This window comes from Pan paniscus, chromosome 1 (assembly GCF_029289425.2).
Source record: "Pan paniscus chromosome 1, NHGRI_mPanPan1-v2.0_pri, whole genome shotgun sequence".
Taxonomy (NCBI): Eukaryota; Metazoa; Chordata; class Mammalia; order Primates; family Hominidae; genus Pan; species Pan paniscus.
This window is the reverse complement of record NC_073249.2, coordinates 160,867,409-160,887,103: the sequence shown is the minus strand read 5'-3', so window position 1 is coordinate 160,887,103 and position 19,695 is coordinate 160,867,409. Positions and strand designations below refer to the sequence as shown.

Genomic DNA, 19,695 nt, shown 5'->3' with positions numbered 1-19,695 from the left:
GGCATGATTGGTTTTGAAATGTGAGAAGGTCATGAGATTTGGGAGGGTCCAGGGATGGAATGATATGGTTTGGGTTTGTGTCCCCAACCAAATCTCATGTCAAATTGGAGGCGGGACCTGGTGAGAGGTGATTAGATTATGGGGGCAGATTTCCCCTTGGTGTTCTTGTGATAGTGAGTGAGTTCTCATAAGATCTGATGATTTAAAAGTGTGTGGCACTTCCTGCTTATCTCTCTGTCTCTCCCGCCCACTTGTGGTAAGATGTGCTTGCTTCCCATTTACCTTCCATCATGATTGTAAGTTTCCTGAGGCCTCCTAGCAATGCTTCTTGTACAGCCTGCAGAACTGTGAGTCAATTAAATCTCTTTTCTTCAGAAATTACTCAGTCTTAGGTAGTTCTTTATAGCAGTGTGAGAATGGACTAACAGAGTGTTTCAGGTAGTCACAGCCAACTAGTTTGACTTGACACATGTGATAGGATCTATTTTTCATCCCATCATAAGCATTTCTGAGTTTGAGAAAGTTCACACTCACTATGTTAACTGAAGGTACCTTGTAGCCCTGTAAATCTATTTTTAGGAAACTTGATCTACTAGTTATAATTCTGCCTTTTTCTTCTGGTCTCATTATATGCTAGAATTCCTTGATTATCAACTCTGAAAACATGGCAGAATGCAGTGGTTCACAAATATTGGTGTGCATCAGATTCACCTGAAGACTTGTTAAGGGATTTCTGGGTCCCACTCCCCAGAGTTTCTGATTCAGTAGGTAGCAATATTTTAAACAGGTTTAGAAAGCTTTTAAGAGATATAAACTCAAGTGATGCCTTTGGTGCCAATCATGGAGCCACATTTGGAGAACTACTGACATAATGAAAAGAACATAGACTTAATTACAGAGAAAAAAGCATTGAGAGCATCATTACTAGATTCTTGAAACTCAATTGTTCTCAATGAAGTTTTCCCAATAATAAAGCCTGTATCATGGAATTACTTGAAGCATTACCTGAGAAATATTTCAAATATTTAGCAATAATAACCCCTCAGTGAATGTACATTCACTGTACTTTTTGTACTTTGTGCACTTTGTAATAAAAAAATCAGATCTAACATTGTTCTATGTACCATAGGGAAATGGAGATGGCGATGTATAGTTCTTGTTCTTTCTTCCATGAACTGTTGTTACATATTCTAATCTTCAGAAACTCACTTTGTGTTATCCTATACAGCATACCATATTTGCTCTTTGCTCTGAAAAGCTTGCTTTAGGCACTAAGGAGAAAGTTTTACTTTTTTACTTTGAGTTTGGAGAAGTGCACAAATGGTAATCCAGCAGGTAACTGTGTATAAAAGCTGTGGAGCCACATTAGGCTGGGATTTCCCTCTTTACAGGTAATATTTTTAAATGAATGTGATAATACTTAGAGCATATTTTACATCCTGCAAAGGAGTATACTATTCAAATATTTGTGCCAGATTGCGTTGTAAATGCAGCACCATTTAATTTTAATTTAATTTAATTTTTAATTTTTTTTTTTTTGAGATGGGGTTTTGCTCTTGTTGCCCAGGCTGGAGTGCAATGGTGCGGTCTCAGCTCACTGCAACCTCCGCCTCCCAGGTTCAAGTGATTCTCCTGCCTCAGCCTGCAGAGTAGTTGGGATTACAGGCACCCACCAGCACACCTAGGTAATTTTTGTATTTTTAGTAGAGATGGGGTTTCACCATGTTTGCCAGGCTGGTCTCGAACTCCTGATCTCAGGTGACCCCGCCGCCTTGGCCTCCTAAAGTACTGGGATTACCGGTGTGAGACACTGCTCCTGGGTGCACTACCATATAATTTTAAATTTTCACTTATTAGTTCACTTGAATTGCCCTGAATAATACTTGGTCCGAACATTTACATCTATGGATAAGGCACTGAGAAACAGAAAGCCTGAAGGAATTTCTCAAGGACGATGAAGAACCTGGCTTAGGTTTGATCTCAAAACACAGACTCCTGATAAATAATTCACTCACTTAGGTCATTCTCCTCCATGATTGCTCTTCAATTTACCAGAGGTTTAATTTGTTTCCCCAAGTATTTTCACATGCAGATTCTTTATAGATTACTGTATTTTTGTGCTTAGTAATCTTAATAAAAATATCAAGAGTACTGTTTAGGAAATATAATGTTATCTATGGCAAAATAGTTCTTAATTATAATGTAGTGTTTTTGGACAGTATAAATGATAGCTTAGAATTGAAAAGAGAATTACTATGCTTACCATAAATCTCCTTGACAACAAGTTCAATGTTTTGAATACTGAATCATTTAGAATTTTATGCAGATTTACAGGTCTCTCACCTTGGCATCTCATTCCTTTTTTATACATCTGGGATTTTAACAGATGTATAAAATCTGTTGTAATTATTACTGCTTTATTTATCCCCATAATTATTACTGCTTTAACAAATATTTTTGGCTGTCCAACTCATTTGTATTTGAAATGTTTGCCTAGTTTTTACTATCATCATCATCATCCATCATCTTCATCTTTCTTCAGTATTTATTGAGCTTTGAAAAACTGTGAAAATCAACTTCAAAGAACATCTTGATTACTTTACTGAAGTGAAGGTCCTTATTGGAACCCTCACTCCAGAAAAAAAGAAGTGATTCACAGATTCTGGGTCTTCTTTCTAAGGGATATATAATGTCAGTTAGGCAGTTACCATCCCCCAAACTGCTTGCTTCTCATTTTGTAATGAAAAGAAAGCTCTCTCAGCATATAGTATTCTGTACAGATTGCCTTCCTGCCTTTGGCGGAGCTCCTGTTTCTCCTGTGAATCATTCCTTGGTACACAGTGTTACCATTGTGTTATCTGAAAGAGCGAATCCTGCTGGGTGGTGGTGCAGCTACTCCATTGGGAAGGTCACAAGTTCATGTCTGCTTTGCCTTCTGTCTAGTGAAATGTGTTCCCACTAAGGAATAGAGAATTGCAATATTTTTCTGCTTATGGAAGGTCAGGTGTTCAGTGGTACCCTAGCAGTGTTGGCTAAAAGGCCATCAATAGTGGCAAATTCAAGGCAAGGCTTAATCTTGCCTGTTGTCTATCATTCCACGTGTTTTTTTTACACCTCTTCTCAGTGGCTGAAAAAATGAATTTGCTTAAGGACTTGGTTGAAGTGACTGAGGATGAAGCAGGCGGCACTTAATGGGACCCTGGAGTGAAAGCTCTTGCAGTTTAACTAAGTGGTCTTTATTGATTAAGCAGGCATTTATTGAACATCAGCTCTATGCCAGGCACTGCTTTAGGTGCTGGAGTTACTGAGGTAAATGAAACACCAAAGGTCTCTGTTATTTCAGGGCTTTTATTCTAGTGGAGGTGTCAGGCAATAGCAATGGCAGAGAGTGAGTGACAGAAGCTGTTAGGAGATTAAAGCTGAGGAAGGTAAGAGAAAGGGCAGAGCTGTTGTTTTACATCAGGTCATTAGGGACAGACTTTCTGAGGAGAAGACGTATGAACAGAAGAGAACCATAGAAAGATCTAGAGAGAGAGCTTTCCAGAAAGAGGTAAAAGCAAACAGATCCTGAGGTGTGAGTGTGAGTCGCCATGAGACGGGTGCCAGAAATTCAACATTTGTTTGAAATAAGAATATTTTGTTGATAATGATTATACACATCTATATAAAATACATTTGAAAATATGACATTACGCACAAAAAACCATCACCACTTTTAAAAATATGTGTATATAATGAAGGTATAAAATAATATTTCCTGTCATCAATTTTTCCCCAGTAGAGCCATCACAGGGTTAAAACAATATGTTTTATACATAATGTACTGTAACTGCTTTTTTAACAACTGAAAATGTACAGAAAAATGGTGTTTTGACTGTCTATCTTTAGTCTTCAGCTGTTGCTGTCACGATTCAGAAATTTGGATCTCTGCCTTAAGAAGCACATTTTCTTAGCTATAAAAAAATCTGATGGAATCTACAACTGTAATCATAGGCTGTGACTTTAGAATATAAATCACTTGTTATAAAAGGGGGGTGTTGGTGTTTCTTTTCTTTTCATTTGATTCTCATTTGTGTTCTCAATATGCTTTACTTTGAGTTTGTTCATATTTGGATGAAGATAAAATTTTCCTTGGCTTCAGTGTGTGGCAAGCAGTGCCCATTTATTTTAATAGATACTGTACCAACTAAATCCCAATATGTGTCAGGAAATCCAGAAAACTGAACCCAGAAATGATGCTAGACACAGATAGAAAGGAGGACTTCAAAAATTCCTCCATGTTACTTTGGTGTGAAGGGGTACTTTATAGTATCTTCTAAAAGTACAGTTACTTTCAGAAAAATGAGAAAAATTTAAAAAGATTAAAAAACACAGTATCATTAGAATTTGGTCTCTTGCCTCTAAATTTTCTAAATTACCAAAAATAAAATAAAATAAATTTATTGGCTATAGATAATATAGCACAAATTGGATAATTTTAAATCTCAGACATGTAAAATCAGTACAGATTTCACACCAAAACACTATTTGTAGCAATAGTAGCCGTGAGAATTAAGTATCTGACCTGGGAGGCCCCAAAATATCAATCTCAGGTGTGTCCGTTAGAAGGTAAAAAATCTGGAAATAGAATCCTGAGATGATATTTCTACCTATAATACTTAAGGTAAAGAAAAGGAGGTACATAAGAAACGTTTCTAGATTTTAACACAAGAGACAAATAAATTCTTTTTGACATGACAGACAAATAAATTTTGAGTTGCAAATGAGTGAACATGCCAAGGTACATTAAACTAATATACTTTCTTCCAAAACTGGCTTAAGATTGGTAAGAGTGCATTCAAGCAAAATTATTTTTAAAAATTACTCATTAATAAAAGTTTGCTAATTTTTGTTGCTTATTCAAATTGCTTTGTGTTGTCCTGAAATATGAAATTATGGAGAAACAATTCTAGTTTCAGGATACAACTTAATTGGAGTTAATATGTTTTTAATACAGTGTGTTGTATTTATGTATATATAAATATGGCGTATTCATGTTTCCTTTTTTTTTTTTTGCAATAAAGTATAGTGGATTAAAGCCTAAGTTTTGAAGTCAGATGTTTTTGGGTTCCAATACTTACCAACTGGTTGACCTTGGGTGATTCATCTAATGTTTCTGTAATTCAGTTTCTTTATCCGTAAAGTGTAGATTATATAGTTCAAAGGGGGTATTATAAGGTTAAATGTGATAATGTGATAATAATGTATATAAAATTAACTAGTACATAGCAAACTCTCAACAAATAATGGTTATTATCTCTTAGTTCCCAGTGGTTCTCTCTTTCTCTTTCTGCCTTCCCCCCAAGAAAGGGCTGGAACTGATTCTTTTCTCATAGCCCTTAGAAAGAACTAACTCAGCTGATGCCTTCATTTTTGGACATCTAGCTCCCAGAACTATGAGACAATAAATTTCTGTTGATTAAGCCACCCAGACTGTGGTATTACCAAGAAGTACTAAGGTAGTGCTGTAAAAATACTTTAAAATGTGGAATTTGGAATTTGGTTGGCAGAGACTGGAAGAGATTTGAGGTGCTTGGTAGGAAAGGTCTAGATTGCCTCCAGGAGACTATTGTTAGACTTATGAATGTTAAAGATGTTTCTGATGAAGTTTCAGACAGAAATAAGGAACACCTTCTTGGAAACTGGAGGAACGGTGATCCTTATTATAAAATAGAAAAGAACGTGGCCTACTTGTGTTCTAGTTTCTTTGTGAAAAATAGAACTTATAGGTGATGAACTTGAATATTTAGCCGAGGAGCTTTCTAAGCAAAGGGTCGCAAACACATCCTGGTTTCTCCTTACTGTTTATAGTAAACTGTGAAGGGACAGACTACATTGAAGAAGGAGTTGTTAAGCAAAACGTAACCAGAGTGTGAAGACTGGAAAAATTCTCAGCCTATCTACATTGCAAGAAATGAGAAAATGTGTTCTGGAGAGAGCATCAAAAGTGTGACTGGACAATCATTTGCTACAAAGAGAAGCATGTGACTCATTAATCCAATCAACCATCTCAGCAAAAGACAGGAATAGATATGTGATCATCCAGGAAACATCTGTGAAAGACCCTCTTGTCTGGTGGTTTGGAACCCTGTGAATTGCACAGGAGGCCAACAAGATTTTTGAGAGTTTTCTATCAGCAGAAACACTACAAACTCTGACTGAAGGTGACAGAACTGGGATGAAGTGAAGGAAAATGGTCAGACTTCTGGGATTCTACAAGCAGGAAATGGGTTGATTGAACTATCTGGCTGGTTGATAGTGCAGATAGTTTTTAAGAAAAGAGAAGAATGATCCAGAAGGTAGTTTAGAGGCCAGCAGAGCTGGTTCTGTCATCATTGGTCCAGAGAGCACAAGCCTGGCAACACTGGGGCCATCGCCTCATTGGTTCCAGAAAAATAGGACCACCTCCTTGGTTTCAGAGGGCAGGTCTGGCCACTAATGCTCAGGTTCTAGAAAACTGGTGCCACCCCATTCATGGGCCCAAAGGACAGAACACTGAGCCAAAGAGGATTATTCTCAAGCCTCAACATCTAATGGAATTTTTCGTGCTAGGTTTTGGACTTATGATCTCTTTCTTCCTTTTGGAATAGGAATGTTTGTCCTGTGCCTGTCCCACCATTGTATTTTCAAATCAGATAACTCATTGTCTGGATTTATAGGTTTCCAGATGGGGAAGAACTTTGCCGCAGGATGAATCATACTTCAAGTTTCACCCATAATCGATTTGGATGATTTAAATGAGATTTGAGGCTCAGAGTTGATGCTGGAACAATTAAGACTTTTGGAGGTGTTGTGATGGGGCGAATGTATTTTGCATATGACAGACAACGACATGAATTTTTGGGGTCAGAGGATGGACGTTTATGGGTTTGTGTCCTCCCCAAATCATATGTTGAAATTCTAACCCCCAGTACCTCAGAAAGTGACCTATTTTGGAGAAAAGATCTTTACAGAGATTATAAAGTTAAAATAAGGTCATTAAGTTGGGTCCTAAGCCAACATGACTGGTATCTTTATTAAAAACGGTAATTGCAACATTGAGACAGCATAAAGGGAAAGCCATGTGAAGAGGCGTAGGGAGAAGGCAGCCATCTATAAGCCACGGAGAAAGGCCTGCAACATATTCTTCCCTCACAACCCTCAGAGGAGCCGATTCTGCTGACACCTTGATTTTGGAAGTCTAGCTTCCAGAACAGTGAGACAATACATTTCTGTTATTTAAACCACCCACTCATTTGTACTTTGTTATGGAAGCCCTAATAACGTAATATACTATTGTGTATGTCAGAGGTTCAGACTGTATTATCAAAAAGGGTCTAATTTATATTGTATAAGGATAGTTGAACGAGTATAGGTATTTAGGATGGAAGAGAAAAGTATTAAAGAAAATATCTTTGCAGGGCTATATATGACCCAGGAATCCTACACTTGGGTATTTTCCATAGAGGAATGACAGCTTATATTCACACAAAAACCTGTACACAGATGTTTACAGAAGCTCTATTTATAATTGAGCTCAAAACTAGAAACAGCCCAATTGTCCTTCAGTGGGCAAATGAGTAAACAAACTGGTAGAGACTTACAATGGAATGCTATTTGGCAATAAAAATTAATGAAGTATTAATAAATGTACATCTTAGCTAAACTTCAAGGACATTGTGCTGAATAAAAACTTGATCTTAGCAGTTTAAACGCTATATAATTCCATTTATATGATATGATTGAAAAGACAAATCAGTGATGGAGAACAGATCACAGATTGCCAGGGATTAGTGGTGGCAGGAAGGATGTGACTATAAAGGTGTAGCAGAGAAAGTTTTCCAAGGGTGACACAACTATTCTATATCCTGAACATATCGGTAATTGCAAGAATATCTATGTGTGTCAACTTTCATAGAACCCTACACCAAAAAAGGTGAATTTTATTTCGTGATTAATTAAAAAGTAAAACAAAAGAGACAAAAATAGTAACCAGGGAAGCTTTCAAAAAATATATGTTCTTGTTCAAGACCAGCATGGCCAACATGGCGAAATCCCATCTCTAATAAAAATAGAAAAATTAGCCAGGCGTGGTGGTGGGCGCATGTAGTCCCAGCTATTCAGACAGCTGAGGCAGGATAATTGCTTAAACCTGAGAGGTGGAGGTTGCAGTGAGCCAAGATGGTGCCACTGCACTTCCAGCCTGGGTGACAGAGTGAGATTCCATCTCAAAAAAAAAAAAACAAACAAAATATATATATGTTATCTTTAAAAGTCTTTGCTAAAACTCTCAGCATGCTTACATATCAAATGTCTCAAGCCTTTGATTTTACATATGTAATATTGCAGTGTTTTGATTATATGAAATATTATATTGAAGTAAATTTGAGTAACTCTAAATTTAATTTTAAATTTAAATTTAAATTCTAGGACTTTATAGCAAGTCTTGACAAATAAAATTCTATTTTCTTCGTTATGAACTAATGAGCCATCATCATTAATGTTACTGAAATTTTTAAAAATTCTAATATGAACAGATTTAAAATAAACAGACTATGTAGTGAAAAACAAATCTTGAAATTAAGTCAACTGATCTTGATCTAACCTACTATTTTGGAAGAATTTTCTACATTGATATGTATTATGTACCCTTATAAGGCTCATAGTAGTAAAATATTAATTTAGGAAAATATTGTCTCTGTGAAATAGCTTGCGAATGTCCACTTAAACACATAATGGATCTCTGCATATTGTTCTTTTTTTAAGAGCAGTGGAGTGGATTTGATTTAATATTAATGTGTGCTATACTCTATGATCTCTGTAGTATCACAGTTAACTGGACTTATATAGGCAATTATTTACATTTAAAATTTTACAGTGTAGATTAATACTATGTTATTTTTTTCTTATCTATTTCAGACAAGACTACTGACAAAGTAGGAAATAATAAAAAGATAAAAGCTTATTTTAGAGAAAGAGGTTTTCCCAAATATAACTTTGTTTCTAACAGCTATGTCCCTAATATTTTATTCATTTGAAATCACCCTTTTAGACAATTTGCTGACAGGTTAATATTATCTTTGGGAACTGGAGTACCCTCTTTTAGTGTGGTTTTTACAACATCTACCATGGGAACAGCTTCCCCTTCCATTTAGGTATCTGACTCATCCTTGCTAATATATCTTGATTTAATGATGACCTAGGGAAGAAAGAGAGGAACTCCCTTAGTATTTTTATTCTATGTAATCTGCCTTCTCAGAATGTGCCTTGTGAAAGAAGCACCTAATTACTCTGCCAAAACCAGAAAGCACTGTGAGGAGAAAGCCTGGCAAGTTTCTCCTACCAGTCTGCCACCTAATGAATAGAAATTGCAACACACTGGTATTCTGCTTTTGCACTGCGGCAGGAATGTGAATAATAATAATTATTATTATTAAAAGAACAAAGAAATGTTAGCTAAAATGGTAAACATAGATAAACTGCTGTGATTTAAGAAGTTTCCATTTGGAATCCTCTGTAAGCTCAAGTATAAAAAGGATATTGGCTGTAATCACTTTCAAGACAGTAAGAAAAATGCAGGGCTAATAGCAGGGCATGATTTGAGGTGCCAAATTTATTTTTCTTTCATATATTTAACTGCTAAATATCAATCAGAACACACAATGTCAGCCTCTGAAGATACAAAGGTGAATACGATAGTTTATGTCCTTGGAGAGCTCATAGATTAGGCCAGGAGACAAATGAAAAAAAGTACCATAACATATCACAAAACATTCTGAGGGAGACAGCCAATGCTGGTGGAGTACAGATGGATGAAACAGCTGACTCTTCTTATGGAAGTTGAGAAAAAATTTACTGAAGAGTTTTCCTTTGAATTTAGCCTTAATGGATGAGACATGACATGCTTGACAAAGATGATAGAGAAATAACACTTCAGACAGTGAAAACTGCACAAAATAATAAATATACAACATTTTGAAAATGCTACTGCTTAATGCCAATATAGCTCTTACTCTAATTTGAGAGAAATAGCTTATTCCATTTTGTTTGATCCCTCCTCCTTTGTCTTATTCTGCACCAAGGCGATCAGTTATTTATTCATTCAATGAATATTTGTTTAAATACCTACTATGTAGCAAACAGTATTTGGGGAGCTGAGATTACAGGATCGAACAAACAAAGCTCTGTTCCTTATGAAACTTAAATTTCAGGAGGAGTAAACAGATGATAACAAAGTCGTTAAGTAATATCGACTATGATAAACAAGTAATTAATATTATATGCTGACAAGTACTATGGAGAAAAATGAAGCAGAATAGGGGAGGTCGGTAGGTTTAAACAGGGTGATTATGGGGGACTTCATGAAGCAAGCGATATTTGGGCAAATGCTGAAGGAGATGAGGGAACAAACCATGCAGATATACTGGGAAAAAGGAAACTTGAACAACATTTTCTGTGAACAAAAAGGAGGCCAGTGTGGCTGAAATAGAACTAGGGGGAGAGTTGAAGAAGACGAAATAAGAGAAGTACTGCAGTTGGAGATGGGGAAACCTCATGTAGGGACCTCAAGGCCACTGTGTAGACTTTGCTTTTACTCTAGGTGATGAGGTGTCATTGGAGGGCTTTGAGTAAGCAATTCTTTCTTGAATGGGACCATCTCTAAGAAACATGAAACCATGCTCAAGCATCTAGGATACAAGCCTCCCACCTAGGATTCAGGTGACTCTATCAGGTAGTATGGGCTAAAACTGATCTTTCTGAAGCACCATTTTACTAAAGATGAGTAATTAAATAGTATCATATGGATAAAAGTGAGGTATTCACATCATCTTATAAAGATATCATGCTAGATAACTTCAGACTCAAGGATGTTAAGTATATGTGAAGATGAACTTCTAGCAATATGACTGGATCATCCTGGGAGCATGAATTCCGTCTTCTGTCCCATAAGGTATCCTCTGTTATAAAAAGCTTGGATAGCATTGGTGAAGTATAATAAAATGGACACTATAGTTAGAGTGGAAAGACCTGGTTTTGAGTATTGGATCAACTGCTTAAAACTATGGAATTTTATTTCTTGATTTTTTTTTTTTTTTTTGAGATGGAGTCTCACTGTTGTCTGCCTGGGCTGGAGTGCAATGGCACAATCTCTGCTCACCACAACCTCCACCTCCTGGGTTCCAGTAATTCTCCTGCCTCAGCCTCCCAAGTAGCTGGGATTACAGGCATGCGCTGCCACGCCCAGCTAATTTTTGTATTTTTTAGTAGAGGCGGGGTTTCACCATGTTGGCCAGGCTGGTCCTGAACCCCCCACGTCAGGTGATCCGCCCGCATTGGCCTCCCAAAGTGCTGGAATTACAGGTGTGAGCCACTGTACCCGGACTTGCGTCTTGATATTCTTATCTGAAAATGGGTATAATAATTTACAAATAATGTACATTCGGTCCACAAATATTTATTGACTGTCTACTCTGTGCCATAGTCTATCCCAAATTCCAGAAATACAGTATTGAACAAGACTCAGCCCAGCCCAAAAGGATTTTACATTTCAAACAGGGAATTTCAACAGTATTTGTCTGATATATTTATGAGGATCAAATAAAGTAATATATTAGAAATGCTTACTGCCATATATGGCACTCAGTAGGAATGCAAAAAATGTAAGTTACATCTCTATAATTATTTTAAAGAGTTGCCAGTTAATTTTCTAAGAGAGCTAGATAACCATTTTTATTCAGTTGAATATTATCTTCTTTTCAATCATGTTAGAATAATTCTCTAGCTTCGTTTTTAAAAACAAAATATAAAAATTGGGAGAAGTTGCAATTTGGGGGTTGCTGTAGTTATATATAACAGTATATTTACTGTTATATATTGTTGTATAACAGCATACACTGCTGGAAGAGGTATGTTAGTTCATTGGTGCTCTGTTACCTTGTCTTTGACTGAAGGAAGGCATCTTGTATAGCTTTACTTGAATAGAGTCTAACGGTTGTGTGTTATTTTAGAAAAAAGGAACCAGCTAGTGAAATAAATAAAGACATGATCAATAATAATTCTATTTTATTAATATTGATAGTCTTAAGTCTGTTCCTCTTTTAAAGATTTTTTTTAAAAGCTTCTGGATTGTCTTTTTAAAAAAAGCTTCTTAATTCATTGTCTTCTCAAATATCCAGCTTTGTATTTACAATAAGTGGGAACCATGTTATTTTGAGTGCCATGTTGTGCTAGGTATAATATTATTGTATAGAAACTGCAGTTTTGTCCATTTAAAATACTTTTGTTTTATAATAGTTGAAAAGTAGTTACTCGTAGAAAATTTATTCCAGGTCAACTTTTAAAGTTTGAAGGATATTGAATATAAAAAGTATGTAATTATTTTCATCCAAAATAATTGTATTACAAAGATGTTGAATTTTAAAAACATTTTAAACCAAAGTTATCATAGTGTCACTATAAATTTATAATATTTTGGCTGTAATTAATTGACCTTTCTTTTCAATTCAATGAAAATCAAAATGTTTCCATTTTCCCACAATATTTATAATAAGTAATGCATTATTTAATTGTTATTGAGTATATAACTCTATTCAAATCCTTTAATGATGTTTTATTATGATAAATTATTGATTCTTATTGCTTTGACAGGGTGTGAATATCAGAAATTTCATTATTTAAAACTGAGACAGGCTGGGCACGGTGGCTTGCACCTGTAATCTCAGTACTTTGGGAGGCTGAGGCAGGCAGATTACCTGAGGCCAGGAGTTTGAGACCAGCCTGGCCAACATCGTGAAACCTGTCTCTACTAAGAATACAAAAAATTAGCCAGGCATGGTGGTGGGCGCCTGTAATCTCAGCTACTCGGGAGGTAGGATCACTTGAACCCGGAGGCAGAGGTTGCAGTGAGCCTAGACAGAGCCACTGCACTCCAGCCTGGGTGACACAGCGAGACACTGTCTAAAAAATAAAATAAAATAAAATGTAATTGAGTTATAAAAAATAAATAAACCTGAGACATACCTTTAATTGGATTTCTCAAATAATTCTCAAGTATCTGTACATTGATAAATTAATTGGGAATTACTCATTTCTCCTTCTGAGGTGCCAAGGGCTAAGGGTTATACATGAACCGGAAGGTTTTCATTTTATTCATTAGTTCCTTCCTAGGCACCTGACAGGGCAAATAGATTCTATTTGCTTTTTCTCCTGTTCTCCTGGCTGTCTCTCTCAAATAGTATACTTTGCTGAAATATAGCATAGGATTTGTTTTTCCTGTGCTTATGTTTACTTTTTCTTAGATAGTATTGCCTATTTCCTACCTTGTAGGCTCATCTTTGATTTCAATATTTGGCAAAGTGTCTCATTTTTTTTTTTTTTGGCAGTTTGGCTCTAAAAACAAACTTTCCTCCTCTTGCCTTAAACATTTTTTTTTTCAGAAATAAGTAACTCAGACTTTCAAATAGTCCGATTATCTTTTAAATTTTATATTTCAATTGGCTGTCTTTGGTATTCCTATCTTTTTTCTAGAGTAGGTAGAATTAACAGACTTTACATATTTTTGTGAACATCACATCTTAGAATGATTCTCAAAATTTCTTTACTTGGGACCTTGGCTGTCATAGTAGGTAAAGTGAAAAAAGTAATGTGGAATGCCACGTGATGGCACATAATTTGGCAATAATAATTGGAAAGTAATTATAATTGCACTATTGTACTGCTTTAGGTAAGTTTATGTCAACATTTCTTTATCTAAACTCCAGTTCACATATAGCTATATTTGAGTTGTGAAATTTGCTGTAATATTTTTAGAAAGAAATTCCTAAAATGCTTACTATATTTTGGCAGTTTTGAAAAGTAAATATGAGAAGTATCTTTTGTAACTTCAAATTGCTGTTTTTTTTTTTGCCCATACATCACTATGAATAATGGCAAAATCACATATTTTCATGTCCCAGTTTTAAATCATATTATTGCTGGAGGAAAGTCCCAGCTTTGTTTTCATAATTCAGCAAATAATAGGTAGCTTATAGCCATATTTTCTCCTGTGACATTACTAATAGTTTGTCTTCTCAAATAGGGCAGTTAAAATATCTTTAGATATTAAAAAATGCATTAGAGCCTACTTGAACAAAATTACAATTTTGTGATTGAATTAAAGATCATTCCATTGGGAATCAAAAAACCTGGGTTTTAGTTTTAGCTCTAACATCAGCAGCTAATATGACTTTAGGTAAGTTGCTTGAATTCTCTAGCTCTGTTACCTTGTCTTTGGAATGAGAAGCTGAACAAGGTGATTACTAGGATTCAGTGCAAATCTAAAATTCTATAACTGTGCTTTTGTTCATAATATATTTTAGTTAATTATTGAAATGTTCTGCTTTCCAGAGTAGTACCGTAAACCAGTAATTTAAACCCTTCCTATTATGTTTCAACCACTTTCCCAAGGGCTGGTATGGGTCTTACTTGCTCCTACATGTAGGAGTTAGTCTGCTCTTATTTAGTCCTTTAGATATTTAGCACATTTTAGCCTGAATATCTGACACAGATGAATGATTTTTTTTTTTTTTGAGACAAAGACACACTGTCACCAAGGCTGGAGTGCAGTGGCGTGATCTTGGCTCACTGCAACCTCCGCCTGCTTGGTTCAAGTGATTCTCGTGCCTCATCCTCCTGAGTAGCTGGGATTACAGGTGTGTGCCATCGAGCCTGGGTAATTTTTGTATTTTTTTAAGGAGAGACGAGGTTTCCCCATGTTGGCCAGACTAGTCTCAAACTCCTGGCCTCAACTGATCCGCCTGCCTCGGCCTCCCAAAGTGTTGGGATTACAGGCATGAGCCACCACGCTCAGCCCAAATGATTTTATAAGCGTAGAAGACTTCACATCTTAGTGGGAGAATTAAATGTCTCCCTTTTTCACTGAAGTCTTACCGAGAATCATTTCTTTTCTGTCACTCTTGCTGATCTTGCTGATGAGCCCTAGTTCTGCTTTGTCAAACTTATTTGAGATCAGGCTGGCCCTTGTGACAATCATTGCCGGTATAGACTTTTCATAACATCCAGAAACTTCAAGCACCACTATATTGTTTCTACTTCCGCATATGCCTTTTAAAGTATAGAAGCTGTATTCCAATATATATCTACATGTTAGGTTACAGTGATCTACTTTTGGACTTGAGGCATTTTTTTGGACTCGCCTGCCCATAAGTCTCACTTGCATTCTTTGTGAACAAAGAATACACCCACTCTCAAATGTATATGCCCACACACAAGCATACAGTATCTTGTACACCTATCTGCACACACACAAACACATGCATAGTGCTTGACTTTGGACTCTGTGCTTTAACTGAGAGTATTCATTTTTCCTGGTTGTTACCTTCATTCCAGTTTTTTGAGCTTTGCTGTCAAAGTGGCTGTGCATCTAGCATAGAGTGGCTGCTGTTGGCAACCCATGAACAATGAGCTTAAACAGAAGAATGAGGGTAATGTTTATTGTAATAAAGATTGGGCATTAAATTCCTTGGGGGAATGAACCAAATCCAATGTTTTCCTGTTCGCTGACATTTTTTATATTGATGCTGTTTTGGATCTTCTGGAGAAGGGAGGAAAAAAAAACTTCAGCAAATCAGCTCTTTCATTCAAAAATGGAATTCAGAAAGCTATTTTAGCTAGCTTTTTTTGACAATCCTGGATTTAATCAGTTTTTACTGTGATGAAGACAGCCTCACAAATTTTGTGGAAATCTAAAGCGATGAAGGGTGTTGTTAAGGGGGAAACAGAGTGCAATTGTTTAAATAATCCTGGGCCAATAGCATTTGGTAGGTGGAGTTACTGTTGTGTGCATTACAGAGCAAGATAATTCTGAATGAAGACTTTAAACATTACACATGCTGGACGGATTCTGGGTCTGCTCTTTGTGCAAACAAAACAAGTGACTAGGTTTTGCTTACTATCCATTAGTGAATGCAGCTTGTTTAATAAGATTTTTAAAAAAAAATGCATGTAAAGGATTTATCAAAAGCCTTTATGAATATTTCATGAGTTGATATATTCAGCTGAATGAATTCAGTGAGTGTCAGTGTGTAGCTTGCAGACAAACCTCATCCACAAGGAGGCTACTGACATTGGAAGCACTTTGGCGCATTTTCAGAGGCAAAGCCAGCCTGATAAAGCTCCTTGTGACAGCCTGACTTGCTATTCTTCGAGTATGCTGCTCTTGCTCTAAGACGCTCATACATTGGAGTCACAGCTTCGTAAATTAAACTGGAAATAGTTTGCAGACTTATCAGTCTTCTGACCTGCAGCAGTGTCTCTGCTATGTTTGAGAATTTTGTTTTGGATGGTGAAAGCTAGCACTCCTTACAAGACATGACAGCAAAAGATTCTTCAAAGGAACTTACTGCTTCTGAACCTGAGGTTTGCATAAAGACTTTCAAGGAGCAAATGCATTTAGAACTTGAGCTTCCGAGATTACCAGGAAACAGACCTACATCTCCTAAAATTTCTCCACGCAGTTCACCAAGGAACTCACCATGCTTTTTCAGAAAGTTGCTGGTGAATAAAAGCATTCGGCAGCGTCGTCGCTTCACTGTGGCTCATACATGGTAAGATAAGACTTGGAGGTATCTACAGTGCTTTTCAGATTCTCGCATTAGCACCAGTGATCTAGCAGTGTAGAAAATGGAACATTTGAGTTTTGTTCCTAAAACATACCGCAAGTGTGAAATGAATGGAGACCAGGTCAGATGAAGAGTACATAAATGCACTGTGTGCTACATTGTCATTGTGCTACTAGCTTTTTCCAGATAAAATATGCTTTTAACTGTAGAGTCTTTAAAATTACTGCTTATCAGAATACATAGCTAATTCTAGGTAAGTCGAGTAATAAATGAATTTTTAAAGTCAGTTTTTTGTTTCATATCTGTTGAGGTGGTAGGTGACTTTTTTGTTTTGTGATTGTTAGTGATTTTAAAAAAATAATTTTGGGACATGAATAAGTGTTTTAATCTTAGTTCTAACTTATTTTTAAGATAATATATAAAGTCTAACTTAATGTATTGTACCATCGTGTTTATAGCGTATAAACCAGTGAGTTTTTGATTTATTGACTTATCTTTACAGTACTTAAGGAAAGGGAAAACTAAGTTCCCACTTCTGAAATTGCCTGGTCAGTTAATTTAATTTATGATTCCAAAATGCTGTTATCTTTAAGAGCTTCTTTTTAAAAAAAAAATGGACTTTAAAATTTATAGCTATTTTTTAAATACCCAGCAAATAAATTCAAGAACCCTCTGTAAAACTTGCACTGAGCCTGCCACCTTTAATATACATGTTTACAAGGTATGTAAATATAGTAGGGTAACGTCCTTAAACAGTATAATGATGAAATGTAAGGAAAAAAAATGATGAAATTAAATCACTTTTACTGTAAAAGCCAGGCCACTTCAGATTTTTTTGGAGGCTATATTTTCTTTCAGATTAAGGTACCTTTAAAAATTGAGTAGCTGTACCTTAGTTTTTTCTAGCAGGGACCATAGCAATATAGGGAGCATGTACATTTTAAAGGCAATTCTAACACAGTGATTTTGTGACTACATGCTGGATTGCCAATCAACATTATAAATTGAGGAGATCTGATTTTTAAAAATTAATATTCACTTGAATTATTTTCTACTTATCTAAAATGTTTGTCTGCTTAATCTACTGTATAGTGCATTGGCAAATTAAAGTTATGCCTAGAAATATATAGCTTGCCTTTGATAGATACCACATGCTTAGCCAACACATACTTTGCCTGGCATATATGATGTGCTTATTCTTGCTTTCTGACAATGGACGGTTCATATAATGGCTTTATTGCAGAATTTCTTTGGTCATCTTCTTGATGTATTACATCATGTTGTTTAATTGTAATCTCTTATTTGCAGAATACACGTGGTTAGTCTTTCAAAGCCTACTAATGATGGTAACATTCGTATAAAGGGAAGGTTTATGTATAAGGATGTACTGACTTGAAGAAGTCCTCTCTTTTGTGCTTTATCCCACCCCTAACATGTATGTATTTTCTTATAGTTTGAGTAGTATAACTGAATAGGGAAGATATTAGTTATGAAAATAATATATACAGAAAATACACAATTAATAGATGCACATTTTTTCTTGAGTTAATATTAAATTGCTATTTTAACCAAAAGGATATTTAATTTTAGATAGCTAATTTTTAGATAATGATAAGTCTTCTTAAACCCTTGGTAATATTTTTCTTAATGTAGAGTTTTGGTTCTGAACACAATAGTGTGACCTTTCTTTTTCTTATAATAGATTTTTGATGTGCTAAGAACATAGAGCTATAAATACTGGAGTTTTTTACTTTTCCAAAGAACCCCAATTTTAAAATGATTAAAGAGCTAGTTTTACTCATGCATTATACAAATTTTCTGGCAGCAAAAGGAACAATTTAGTTGAGTTAAAACAAAATGTTACAATTGCCAAAAAAAACATAGGACTTTGATATAATGCTCTATAATATAGATTAAAATAATTCATTAATCATTAAACTTGTGAAATAACTTAGTTTTGACTATGATTCATTTTCACCCTTTTTTCTTTCAACTCACACATTCCCCTTCTGATGTTTCTTAGTAAAACAGTTTCACAGTTTGTTTTCAGCTCATGACTAAGTCTTTATTTATATTTATTTCTATTGTTTTATCTGAATACATGCTTAACATTTTTCAAATTTATTTTCATACAACATGCACTTAAAATCTCTTTCTAGAAAATAGACATGTATCTTACATATTTTTATGACTTTTTCAAATCTTAAAAACTTTGCCTTTCCCGGGGAACCCCAATAAAGTCTCTAGCCTAATGCTTCATGCTTTCCCCTTGCTTCGCCTTTTTGTCTCTTGAGCACCCTAATGTCTTTCCAATGAATATAGATGGCTCTGTATGGTCTGCTCTACCTCCTGTCTCTAAGACTCGTGAGAATAATAAACTTTTCTTTCTTGAGATTCCAAAAAATTTCATGTGCTTTTTTACATAGATGAAATGGTAGTATGAGGAAATAAGAGCATAAGTACTTTATTTTTGCCTCTTTGTCATAGTGAAATGTAACCAGCCTTTCACGATCAACGATTGGTATTTTTCCAAACCATGCACTTAAGTTAGAAATTCCAAGATATGCACTTAGAAGTCTCTAAAAACATGTTATTACTTTACAGTAGACAGTAGGCTTCTTTTAAGAAGATTGGATTGTTTTGATTCCAGCATTGAAATTAAGGTAATTTTCATGATGAAGCTAAACAATGCAGAGGATGCAGTTTATATGCAAACCCACTAAACAGTTTTTATTTGTAGATTTCATATTTCAGTCAGATGGATGTGTAGTTCTGGCTTTAAAAACCCAAATTATGAACTGTGGACTAATGGCAGAAGATTTAAGAAATATTGATGAAATTCTGACTCTGGGCTATTTAAAAATATCTGGGGGAAATGTGGATATTCAATGTGTTATCACTAATCAGAGTATTTACAAAATCCTAAATCTGGAAGGAATTTGGATGATTATCTCATTGCTTCCTTTTACCCTTGGGCAGGACCACAATTACTCCATCTTTAACATATGGGAATCTGCCCTACTTTTAAGACTCTAGAGAAAATAATTCTAAAATCTCA

The 19,695-nt window shown here is 35.5% G+C and overlaps 1 protein-coding gene across 3 annotated transcripts in view; it reads left to right on the top strand.

Annotated features, from left to right (window-relative positions):
- The window catches only part of PDE4B (phosphodiesterase 4B), a 582,717-nt gene that overhangs the window by 184,454 nt on the left and 378,568 nt on the right, over positions 1-19,695 (top strand). The window contains exon 1 of one of the 3 annotated variants that reach the window (XM_003806941.5): positions 15,911-16,622. The exons of the other annotated variants lie outside the window; for them this stretch is intronic. Within the exon in view, the coding sequence (XP_003806989.1) occupies positions 16,387-16,622 (236 nt within the window). The 5' untranslated portion in view covers positions 15,911-16,386. Of the gene's footprint in view, positions 1-15,910; positions 16,623-19,695 lie in introns of those variants that run through there. 3 annotated transcript variants of the gene reach the window in all.